General features: G+C 44.5%; 1 protein-coding gene across 5 annotated transcripts; it reads left to right on the plus strand.

The window, feature by feature from the left end:
• The first annotated feature begins 397 nt into the window (after positions 1-397).
• Positions 398-10,810, plus strand: LOC110513828 (POU domain, class 2, transcription factor 1). 5 transcript variants are annotated; one of them, XM_036982162.1, is made up of 13 exons: positions 398-551; positions 3,881-3,943; positions 4,227-4,309; positions 4,949-5,140; positions 5,243-5,369; positions 5,442-5,530; positions 5,660-5,836; positions 6,136-6,277; positions 6,423-6,577; positions 6,755-7,001; positions 7,884-8,118; positions 8,217-8,287; positions 8,503-10,810. In XM_036982162.1, exons 1-13 carry the CDS (start codon positions 506-508, stop codon positions 8,769-8,771), a joined length of 1,896 nt encoding a protein of 631 aa, XP_036838057.1. In that variant the 5' UTR covers positions 398-505; the 3' UTR covers positions 8,772-10,810. The 5 variants fall into 5 exon arrangements, with proteins under 5 accessions (XP_036838057.1, XP_036838060.1, XP_036838058.1 ...); XM_036982165.1 differs by having other exon boundaries at positions 5,243-5,351; XM_036982163.1 differs by having other exon boundaries at positions 399-551; positions 8,217-8,275.
• Positions 10,811-11,460: the final 650 nt, after the last annotated feature.

The following is an 11,460-nucleotide window of genomic DNA, read 5'->3' on the forward strand; positions in this document are numbered from 1 at the left end:
AGCAAGACACACTTTGACACGGCAGTCAATATTCTATTGAGCGTCTGTCTAGCCCTACAAGTATGGGCATGTACTGTATGCACTCGCACAGTTCAAGCCAGAAGACATACACGCGCGCAAATAACATAGTCAATGCTACTATTCCACTTTGCGAAAGAAAAACATGTCATTACTACTCTCTGCCATGGTTTATTTGTAGTGGTGTTATTGTCTCAATTGATGCCAGGTGAGTGTTAGGCTAGTGACTAGATGAACATGCTAGACGGGCAAAAGTTTTTTTTAAGTATATGCAGAACTGAGCTAGAACAGACGATATCTGTTCTAAAACGAATTGTAGGATTATGTTAGGGTTGGTGGTTAGTCGGGTCTAAGTGTTTAAAATCGTGTTTGAGGTTTTTGAAGCGCTGTAGGCCTACTTCCGTCGGTTCTAGCGTGGTCAAATAGTGACGACCTGGGTGGGAGGGCTTCTATAGTTGACTGAATGCATTTGTTTTAAATATTCAATATGGCTGACGGAGGAGTAATGAGCCAATATGAAAGTTCAGGACCAGGTAATCATTACTACATTTTACATATTCATTTGCAGATTATATTTTATTAGGTCTGACTCCGTGACAAATAAACGAAAAGACCAGCACCATATGGTTGCTCTAGTTTACAATCTTACCCGGCGCGTGTAGGAGGAAAAAAGCTGACCAGGATTGTTGTTGTCGTTCGAGGAGAAGACATTCCCTCCTTTGTGTGGTGCGCGTTCCATATTCATAGCCAAAAGTCACAGCGATTTAACATATTTTATCTGTAATCGGCAACGCTGTTGAGTTGTTTGCTCTAGCTATTTAACTCCTTTAATAAAAATTGTAATGGAACATAGCTACAGAAAAAAAGGCAATAGTTAACGAGCTAGCTTCGCTTGCATGGACACTAGCTAGCAAATAGCACGAAGTAACACTAGCTAACTAGCAGCTAGCTACATTTTGCATATTCATTTATCTCAGAAGTATGTTTAGAATTAATTTGAAAGAATCTAGCGAGGATTTGATACAACAATTGCAGTAAATCTAATAATAGTAAATCTATTATTTGCAATGCAGTGGGGGGGTTACCGCTAGGAGGAGATCACTTATTTTCATTACTAGCTGGCTACAGTAACTTGACTGTAGCAATGAACACAGTCAACGTTATGGGTACTGTATCAATGAGATCGCACCAACGAAAAACTACAAAAATCCATGGAAACGTTGACATCTTTATTGCGTAGTTCTCCTAACTTCTCTTCGACATTTGAATGAAAACTTTTTGATAAAATGTTAAACAGCTTGGAGTGGAGTTTGCCACCACGTTTGTAACTCTGGTTACAGGCAAGTACCTGTTCCAGGCCAAGGTCACAGACTAGCTATCAGGTTGAATACTTTTTGTGCAAAGAGGGCTACTGTTCCCAACTGGTTTGTTCTGTTTGCTAGTGAAAGCAGACTGAAATTGAAATGGCCAAGTTTGTCATTGTTTGTGTCTTCCCCGCTAGGCATGCCAGTGGAATAACTTTTATAGTTGTACTAGCTCAGCCTATGTTTTCTGAAGAGTAAATGTGACACAGTTGGGTAAAGAGACCCCTCCTTAGCCACCCCACGGTGTACTAGTAGTACTAGAGGTTGATGGAAGAACAAGGTCTTCTGTGGATCTCATGTAACTACTCCTCACATAGGCTATCCATCAGTTAGTCTCTTTGAAAACAATCACATTTTTGACTTAGCCTGTTCCTTTCACATTTTTCCTTTTACTACCGTCTAGTCCTGTAGTTGTCTACCTGAAGGTAAATGACTTCTGATAGAATGTTACGGTGTCGTAAAGCCCTGCGTCAAGGCCTCCAATGGTCAGGAGGAATCTTATGCAGTATTTTTCAGCTCCAATTTGACAGAATATGATCGATGTTTTGCATATTTTGGATGTCTGTTATTTGAATACGCTGAATTTTCATTTTCTCTGCCATCTCCTCTCTCTGCCCCCTCTCTCCTGTGCGCTCTCTCTCCCTTATCTACTTTGCATTATGCATTTGGGCTTTCAATAACATGAAAGCATAATTCATTGCTAATCTGAAATTCTATTAATTGAATGATTTGCATAATGCATTGTGTGCCAATTAGGTTTATGGAACTCAAGGCTCTTATCCACAACTGTCTGCTGAAGCTCAAACATTTTCAGTGTAGGCCTACAGCCATCAGTCTCGTATACAAATTCAATGTCATATGTTTTGTTTTGGAGATTTGCCATTGAAGAGAAGGCCATGATAAGGGTTTGCGTAGTCCTACACTCACTCACGCCTTCATGTCTTGGATTTGGAAACAAAGTTTACTATCAGTTTGCTTTCAAATGGCAAAGTGGGGCCTACAGCTTGAAAGTAATTTATCCCCCTCGCCCTCAAATTATAAGAGTTGCGAGGGAGAGAGTGCGCACAAGAGTGAACTTATTTGGCACATGCCACGTACTCCTTAAAAGCTATCCAATTAATATGCAAATTAGCTAATAAATATTTATAGAGATTTTTTGAATTATGCAGAAAGCTTTCGGAGCTCTGTGTGAAATGAATTGCTCTCCGCAACTTCAAAGCACACGCCTTGGCTTAATGAGAAACGGGGGGCTGAATTTGCATACGGCTCTAATCAGCTGAATACTGATTACGCTGCTTCGTTATGGGCGCTACGCTGCCAGCTGCACTCTTTGTTTCTGTTCCATTCCACAGGGAGGGAGAGAGCGAGAGAGAAAATGAGAGGAATACTGTTTTGCCACACTCTTGTTGATTTGTTTCAGTGAGAGAGGCGGTGTGCCGAGCAGCTAGTTATTACAGTGAGAGAGGCGGTGTGCCGAGCAGCTAGTTGTTACAGTGAGAGAGGCGGTGTGCCGAGCAGCTAGTTGTTACAGTGAGAGAAGCGGTGTGCTCAGCAGCTAGTTGTTACAGTGAGAGAGGCGGTGTGCCGAGCAGCTAGTTGTTACAGTGAGAGAGGCGGTGTGCTGAGCAGCTAGTTGTTACAGTGAGATAGGCGGTGTGCCGAGCAGCTAGTTGTTACAGTGAGAGAGGCGGTGTGCCGAGCAGCTAGTTGTTACAGTGAGAGAAGCGGTGTGCTGAGCAGCTAGTTGTTACAGTGAGATAGGCGGTGTGCTGAGCAGCTAGTTGTTACAGTGAGAGAGGCGGTGTGCTGAGCAGCTAGTTGTTACAGTGAGAGAGGCGGTGTGCTGAGCAGCTAGTTGTTACAGTGAGAGAGGCGGTGTGCTGAGCAGCTAGTTGTTACAGTGAGAGAGGCGGTGTGCTGAGCAGCTAGTTGCTACAGTGAGATAGGCGGTGTGCTGAGCAGCTAGTTGTTACAGTGAGAGAGGCGGTGTGCCGAGCAGCTAGTTGTTACAGTGAGCGAGAGAGAACACTAGAGGGATCTCCTCCTGTTGTGTTCTGTTTAACACACCTGGCTGTGCCAGTCTTCTGGGTTCTGATTACTCCTGGTCAGTGGGCCCAACTGAGCGGGGTCAGTGCCAGCTGGCCTGGATGGCACGCCGGTGATGCCACAGACTGTGGACTCTGCAATAGCCGGTGAGCAGAGCAGTGTGCGAGATCTGTTCCAATATCCACACTAACATACCACATACCACTTGAATGAAGCAATGTTTTGGGTTTGGATACAGTGCTATTCAATTGGTATGCTAGTAGTATGGGTATTGGACCGCGTGTCATGACAATAGAGTATTCCAGAACACCTGTGATGGTTTGTGGAATTCTACACTTGTTGATCCTTTGAATTTGCCATTTTCTTTTGTTTTCTGAAGGCATAAATTGAATTGTCATGTGCTGTTTCCGAGCCGTCTGGTTTACAAGCTTCTATTTTCCTCTCTGTTTCAGACGCGATAATCAACCTGTCAGTGTCCAGTAAAAGCACCATGGAGAACGGGGACATGGTCAAAGGTGAGTCTCTACAGCCTTTCTTTGACTACAACTAGAGCCTTTAGTATGTCATGGAATATGTGTTTCTTGGAATGAGCTTGGCCGTCTTTATATATTATGGCCTGTTTAATTTCCATCACAGAAAATGTAGTCCTGAACTGACTTGAGGTTCGATGGTGTTGTCCTCGGTGCTGTACTGTGGTAACAGAGTAGTAACAACTTTGAGTCTGTATATTTGGTCCAATGTAAAGATGTATGTTGGAGGATTTTGACTGTGTTGTTCTGACTGACCTCCCGTCTCTAGGCGTGCTGACCAATGGCCGGGACTCTCAGAAGCAGACGGTCATGTCCCTCACCAACGCACAGTCACAGGCTCTGCTGCAACAGGTAACACACACACACTCCCACGCATTACTCATATTCTTCTTCTTATTTTTTAACAAAAGCCAGAAATGCTAATTTGCATACTTTTAGTCTCTAATACTCTACAAGCCATCAGTCAGTTAGCTCCATAGCCAACGTGATGCTAACACCAAGGCAAGACGGATAAGATCCCGTCCCCATGGCTACTCAAGGGGTCCATTCATTGCGTCCAGTGTTGCCATGGTGACGCCTTTAGCCCGCTACCCTGGCGCCAGCTTGGAACTAGCCGTTAAAATGTACAGCAGCCTGCTGCCTGGCATGCCTCCTCTCGCTGAAACAAAAAACCAGCGCGCTGTCTGCTGCATGCTAATTAGCCCACTCCAACTGTCGCTTAGAAACAGGTGGGGGTGGATATGCAAATGTATGCCAATTTACATGTGCCTCATAACCAGTCTTTGATTATAATACTCCCACCTTCTCTCTGCAGTCATATCCCCATAGGTCGCACTGGCTTTTTATAATTTAAAAGTAGTAGGGTTTAAGCCACAGATTAAATCTCTGATACACACGTACATGCCCCCTTTTATCTCTCTTACTCACACACACACTCTCTCCTTCGATCTCTTCTCTTGTCTCTCTCCCTGTTTGTGTTTGTTTGTGTAGTTGACCTTGTCTCCAGCGCAGCAGCAGCTGTTTCTCCAGCAGGCTCAGGCCCAGCTCCTTGCAGCAGCCGTTCAGCAGCACTCCGCCAGCCAGGCCCAGAACAGCAGCACCACGGGGGCCGCCATCTCTGCCTCCGCAGCCACCCCCATCACCACCCAACTACCACTGTCCCAGCCTATACACATCACTCCTGTAAGAGATCTACTGTAGTGTTATATACTCACTCACACACAGTGACTCATACTTGTCTAACACAGGCTCCTCTCTCTCTCTCTCTCTCTCTCTCTCTCTCAGCTCCAGCAGCAGGGCCTGCAGCAGTTTGTGTTGGTCCAGCCAGGTCATTCCATGGCCACCCAGCTACAGCCTCAGTTCTTCATCTCCCAGACTCCACAGGGACAGCCCAGTATGTTTCAGTATCATAGTAAGCTATACACCAGCACTGAAGTAGTTTCATGTTTCAGGACCTTTCACTAAACCATCTCTCATTTGACAGATCTTTTGCAAGCCCAAAATCTTCTCACTCAACTACCTCAGAGCCAAGCCAACCTCCTACAGACTCCAACTATCACAATTGCCCCACAGGTCAGGGGAAACACACTTTTTCACAATAGCCTAATTGTTAGTGGCTGTGGGTTGTTTCAGGACAGGAACACAGACCATGCACATCTCTCTAATCTTCCTCCCTCTATCTTTCTCTCCTATCGCACACAGCCGGCCGCTCCCACGCGGACCGTAACTGCCACCCCTGGCCAGCTCCTCATCCACAGCCAGACCCCGCCCCCTAAGGGTCTGGGCACGCCCACTCTGGAGGATGCCAATGATCTGGAGGAGCTGGAGATTTTCTCCAAGGCCTTCAAACAGAGGAGGATCAGACTGGGCTTTACACAGGTATGGCCCAGGGACTCTGGACTGGTTTCCGCTGTAATACGCTCATAATAGATTCAATTTTATTTTTTGTGTTTGTGATAAATTATTTAATCCAAAACTGATTTTCTTCCCTCCATTATTTTGCCATAGAAACAAGATATGAAAGAGTTCCAGGGATTGCATTTATATTGTACTTGAGCCTTTTTTCCTAAATACTCAGTGCTTCAAACTACATTTTTAAGGAAGGGAACTCACCCTATATACTACCAACCTGGTTGATGTCAGTCTTACTTTCCCTGCCCCCTCTCTTCTCCCTCCAGGGTGACGTGGGGCTGGCCATGGGGAAGCTGTATGGTAATGACTTCAGCCAGACCACCATCTCCCGCTTTGAAGCACTCAACCTGAGCTTCAAGAACATGTGTAAGCTGAAACCGCTGCTGGAGAAGTGGCTCAACGACGCAGGTAGGTCCTCATAAGGGAGGTGTGTGTGTTATTTACATTTTTTTAAATGCTGTCATTGTGTACATTTTTATATTTGGGTAGTGTATCTGCGAGTTTTTCTCCCTCTGTGTTTTCTGACCCACTCTCCTTGTCCCCCTGGCTGCAGAGAATGTGAGCTCAGAGTCCAGCCCCAGCCTCAGTCCCCTGGGCTCTGGTCACGGGTCACCCAGCCTGGCGTCTGACCTCAATAGCCGGCGCCGCAAGAAGAGGACCAGCATCGACACCAACATCCGTGTGGCCCTGGAGAAGAGCTTCCTCCAGGTAAGACCTGGTTCTAACAAAGAGGATTGTACCTGTTCAGACGAGATTTAGATGCCTTTTAGAAGAGCTCGACCCAAATAAGGGATGTTTGACTGTAGTCGGGGTGTCTACAGACCACAGCCAGCACTAGGTGTCTACTTTCCCTCACTGAATCTGGTGCTCTTTGTCCCCTTGCAGCAAAACCAGAAGCCGTCGTCAGACGAGATCTCCCTGATAGCAGACCAGCTGAACATGGAGAAGGAGGTGATCCGGGTGTGGTTCTGTAACCGCCGGCAGAAGGAGAAGAGGATCAACCCTCCCAGCAGCTCAGCTTTCCAGAAGTCCATCTTCTCGTCCCCTACTACTGCCAGCCTGGTGAACACTGTACCCCAGACCACTGTGACTGTCACCCCCTCTCTGCCTGTCACCAGCTTCAGCCTCACAGGTACGTGTGTATTTTTCTAGTCTTGGGTGTACTCGTCTGATCTTTCCATTGATAGTTTCTGTGATGGCAAAGCCCAAAGAGGGCTTCACCGTCTAGTGGAAGTGTGTCCTCTGCATCTCTATGGGTCCATATACGTGCAGGCTATAACCACAACTGATAGCTGATGTTTGGCTTACATTATATATGGCTAATTAAGCAGCCCATATACTGTATAGTGCAGCACTTTTAGACTGACACAGGAAGGCAGCGCCACGGATGAAAGGAGAAACTAGTGATCAAAGCCGAGGTAGTAAGTAGAGCGAGCTGCTCGCCTTCCTCTCTCCCACAGTCAAACTGAGCTTTTGAGATATTTTTCATGAAAGTAATGCAAAGTAATATAAACCGTTACTTTTGTTAAATGTAATGAGTAATATTACTTTTTCAAGTAACTAACCCCAACACTGATGGGTAGTAGCAGTTCCGCATTAGTTTATCCAGACTAAGATCGTGGGAATTGCCAGGGACCTCACGATACCATATTATCACCATACTTAGGTGCCGATAGCATATGTATTGCGTTAAGTGCTGAAAACAAATTGGCTTCCTATTTAAATAGAAGATGGAGAACAAGCATTTCACATCTATTAAACACGTGTATGTGACAAACTAAATTTGATTTGAAGCTATGAAGGAAAAATAGTGGTGGTACAGCAAACTCGCGCAAAAAATATATTATCAAAACGATACGATATGCCGTCAAAAATAATATCCAGACTAACTATTGATAGTTTTTTTCCCTCATCGCTGAAGGTGATGCAGACTTGTCTTTTGTCCTGTAGCTATTTATTTGATGTTGATAGTATATTATTTATACGGTGTAATGTTGACCATCCTGTGTTCTAGACAGGACCCTGGTGCCAGCCACCGGCAACACAGCATCCGTCATCTCCAGCACCCCTACAGTCCCCTCTATGTCCCTCACACCCTCCTCCTCCGTGACAACCATGTCACAGCCAGCCGTTACCATGACGCAGGCGGGGCAAATGCTCTACAGCAACGGCGGGGGTCTGGCTGCAATGGCGGCTGCAGCGGCGGGAATCAGCCCGGGTCTCATGCCCTCGTCGCAGTTCAACACAGGGTGAGGCTCACACAGACACAAAGTGCTGTTTCCACTCGGTATCTAAGTGAAAAAGATGTGTTGTCCATTATCACATAAGTGACTCATTGCTCCTCCAGGGGGGCCTTACTGAACCTAACTACTGCAGGTTTTGGAGGAGCACTAGCCACCATCCAAGGTGTGTTGAGTGGCAAGTACACCCTGCTACTATGCACCTTTATATACATACTTAAATATGCATTTAATGTGTCTTTTCTGGCTTGTTTAAAAGTCACTAGAGCTCTGATAGGGTTGTTTTGGTTACAAGAAGGGATGTGGAACCCTTGCTTTCTCTTGTCTTATCAGGGAGAAATGATCCCCAGTCACTATGCTAGTCTAACCTTCCCTCTTCCTCCTTCCTCACAGCTCTGGCCTCCAGCGGGTCCTTCCCCATCACCACCCTGGACGGGAATGGGAACCTGCTATTTGCCAACACCAGCATGTCTGGCTCCGCCCCCAGCATGGTGAACACGCCACTCTTCCTGAACCCCCAGAGCCTGTCCTTATTGGGTAGTAACCCTGTCAGCTTTATCCCTGCCAGTGCCCTCAGCCTGCAACTCACCGCTGGCACCAACACCATCACCACGGCAACTACACCAGTCAACACCATCGTCAGAGCCTCTAAGGCCCAATGAATGAACTCGCGGGGCGGGTCGCTCCCCATTTCTTCCTCTTCATTGGTCGTTATTTAATCTTTGTTCTTTTTGCTACCACCAAAAAGTTGTTGTTGGAAAAATATTCTTAAGATGTTTTCCTCCCTATCTCTGCCACAAGGGGGCCTAACGGTCCTTTCAAAGATTGATTGAGATTTGGCAATAGAATCTCTTTTTCCTCAGAACTGCTTCTAAAACCAAAAATGTGCGTTTGATTTTATTTTGCTGAGTATTGAATGAAACTGACTTGGTTTAACTTCTAGAGAGATCTCATGATGATCTGTGTGTTAGGTTCTCTAATTTTAAGTTTTACCTGAGGGCGTGTTGTACAGGCCTGGACCGTTGACATCAGATTTACAACTAAAGATTAGATTTCTCTGCTTTTTTTCCCATGTGACCTAAAATGTTCTTTGTGCGGTTAGTTGTGTGCTCTGATATTTGCCGTTTGTACATTTTTCAAAACTTTTATTAAAAGTTTTGTTGCTTTAACATGTTTTTCAACATAGTTCCAACTCTTTAAAAAGAATCACTAGGCCGTGAGAGAGCCTGGGTGCAGGCTTGCTATGGAAGTGCTTTACTGCAGTCTCTGGGAAGAGTTACAAACAGCGGACTTCAAGAGAACTTGGAATGTCCTTTATCCAACCTTTTATCCAACCAAAAAATATTATAGAGCTAAGTCTAGTACACTATTATCATCACCCTAGTGTAATGTAGCGTAGGGATTTATCTAATGGACCTCTCCAGAGCAGGAGAGATTAATGCAATATTTTGAAGGGGACTTTCCAAAGACTAACAAAGATGTTTCTCTCTGATATTCTCCTCCCTTATGCCGAGGTCTATAGAAGACAGGCAGCATACCAAAAAGAGCGTCTGGAGAAGGTAGGGTAAGGTGTCAGTAGTATAGTGGGGTTGCATGGCCCATACTGAATCTGCCTTGGATTACATGAATTCAAGAAGGTATTTACAAGAGTAATGATCTTGAAGTAATTCTCAGGACAGCCATTTCCCAGTGAGTCACTGCATGTACAAGTTAAAGGAGATTGTCCAGGTCTGGCCTTCTCTGAGCTTATTCTTTCTCGTAAAACCAAATATGCTGCCACTAGAGCCCCGGGTACTGCATTCAGTACTGACTCAACATAATATATTGAAATACCTCAGCAGCAAGAAAACAATATAGTCAAGCAAAACTGAAACCATAAATTCTAAGAATGTAGATATGTTGACCTGTCTTTTTGTTGCTTTGCTGTACGTTTGAAATGGTGACGACAGCAGAGAATCATATCTTGATACACAACATGAGCTGACTCCACATGCACTGTAACTGCAGTGTCCAGTACTACTGCTATTATTATGTCATATATTCACCCAAATGGTACTTTATTCTTGTCTGATCATATATACCAAAGCATTAGCGTTCTCATTTTGTAGCTGGTTTGATGGGTAGATCTTCTTTTCTTGGTGGTGTGTGTTTGTTCTGGGGGTTTCCTGCAAAGCCTTATGGGAAATGTAGTTGTATCTCTGCTTGAGTCTTTTTGTTGTGGGTTTGCTCTGCTATATTGAGAAGTTTTTGAAATATGTATCCGAGGGCCATTTTTACTTTACGTCTAGCGCTCGATATTCACATGCAAGTAATATATATATACATGAAATATTCCTGTTTTCTATCTGAACTAGTAGGTTCTTGTAATTGAATGTAGTGCATTATCTTTAACATCCTCTGTAGGATAGAAATGTTTAAGTGTGACTCTGGACCAAAGTAAACCACAGGGTGTGGACTGATCTGTTTCTGGCCTGTTGACTTGCAGTTTAATGATTTGATTTGACAACTTTTAAAATCCATGATTTTTTTTGTTTGACCTGGCAACAGATACACATACCAAACTGAGGATATAAACACAAAGTCCAAATGCTTGTTTCCATTATGGTCCTCTTGTAACTAAGGAAATGTACTGCGTTCTGTTTTTTACTTTTGTGTTGTGTGATGTTTTATCAAAAACATGTAAAGCCAGAAGTTTTCACAATGTGTACTTTTCATGCCTTTATGTTTACATCACAAGGGAGAAAATGTTTTATTTTGTGGCCTTAATGGATGGGATATATGGTATCTGCAGACTACTACTGCTTGTTAATGCAGGTTAGAAAACCTGTTTTTAAAACTTTACTGACATCCTAACTGATGGTTCCAGTCTTGGGGGGGGGGGGGGGCAGGCTGTCTAGTGCTGGGTTCATCTGGGACTGTTGGACCTATTCAACACCAGGAGGCAGCATCTCAAAAGAAACCAAAGACATAACGCTCTACCACACACACACACACACACACTTAGATCAGTGGTGCTGCTGTCCTTTGTAGTCGCTTTACCTGAATGTTGTGCAGTTAGTCATCACATCTCTTACACATTGTCTTAGTTTTATTTGTACGCCAAGTAATGCAGGGGTCGGCAACATACGGCCAGAGGAAAAAAACACTCCAGGAAACTTAACGTTTACAACTTTAAATTATAATGGACCTTTTACGTTTTAAAATAACTGCCCTTTTTCTGGCACACAAATTGCTTTTGCCCGAACAAATCGGCCCCCAAAAAAGTGCGGCCCTCCGCTGAATTTTGAAATCCCGATGTGAGTCTAAATGATTGCCCACCCCTTAACATCTGCTTGTTTTGTTGCTACGTCA

The sequence above is a fragment of the Oncorhynchus mykiss genome, chromosome 7 (assembly GCF_013265735.2).
Source record: "Oncorhynchus mykiss isolate Arlee chromosome 7, USDA_OmykA_1.1, whole genome shotgun sequence".
In the NCBI taxonomy this organism is placed as follows: domain Eukaryota; kingdom Metazoa; phylum Chordata; class Actinopteri; order Salmoniformes; family Salmonidae; genus Oncorhynchus; species Oncorhynchus mykiss.

What these genes read in the sequence shown, in the direction of transcription:
- LOC110513828 (XM_036982162.1), top strand. Translation starts at nt 506, where the DNA reads ATGGCTGACGGAGGAGTAATGAGCCAATATGAAAGTTCAGGACCAG. An exon ending in CACAGGCTCTGCTGCAACAG is followed by an intron (nt 4,310 to 4,948) that starts GTAACACACACA and finishes TTGTTTGTGTAG; the next exon opens with TTGACCTTGTCTCCAGCGCA. An exon ending in TCGTCGCAGTTCAACACAGG is followed by an intron (nt 8,119 to 8,216) that starts GTGAGGCTCACA and finishes TTGCTCCTCCAG; the next exon opens with GGGGGCCTTACTGAACCTAA.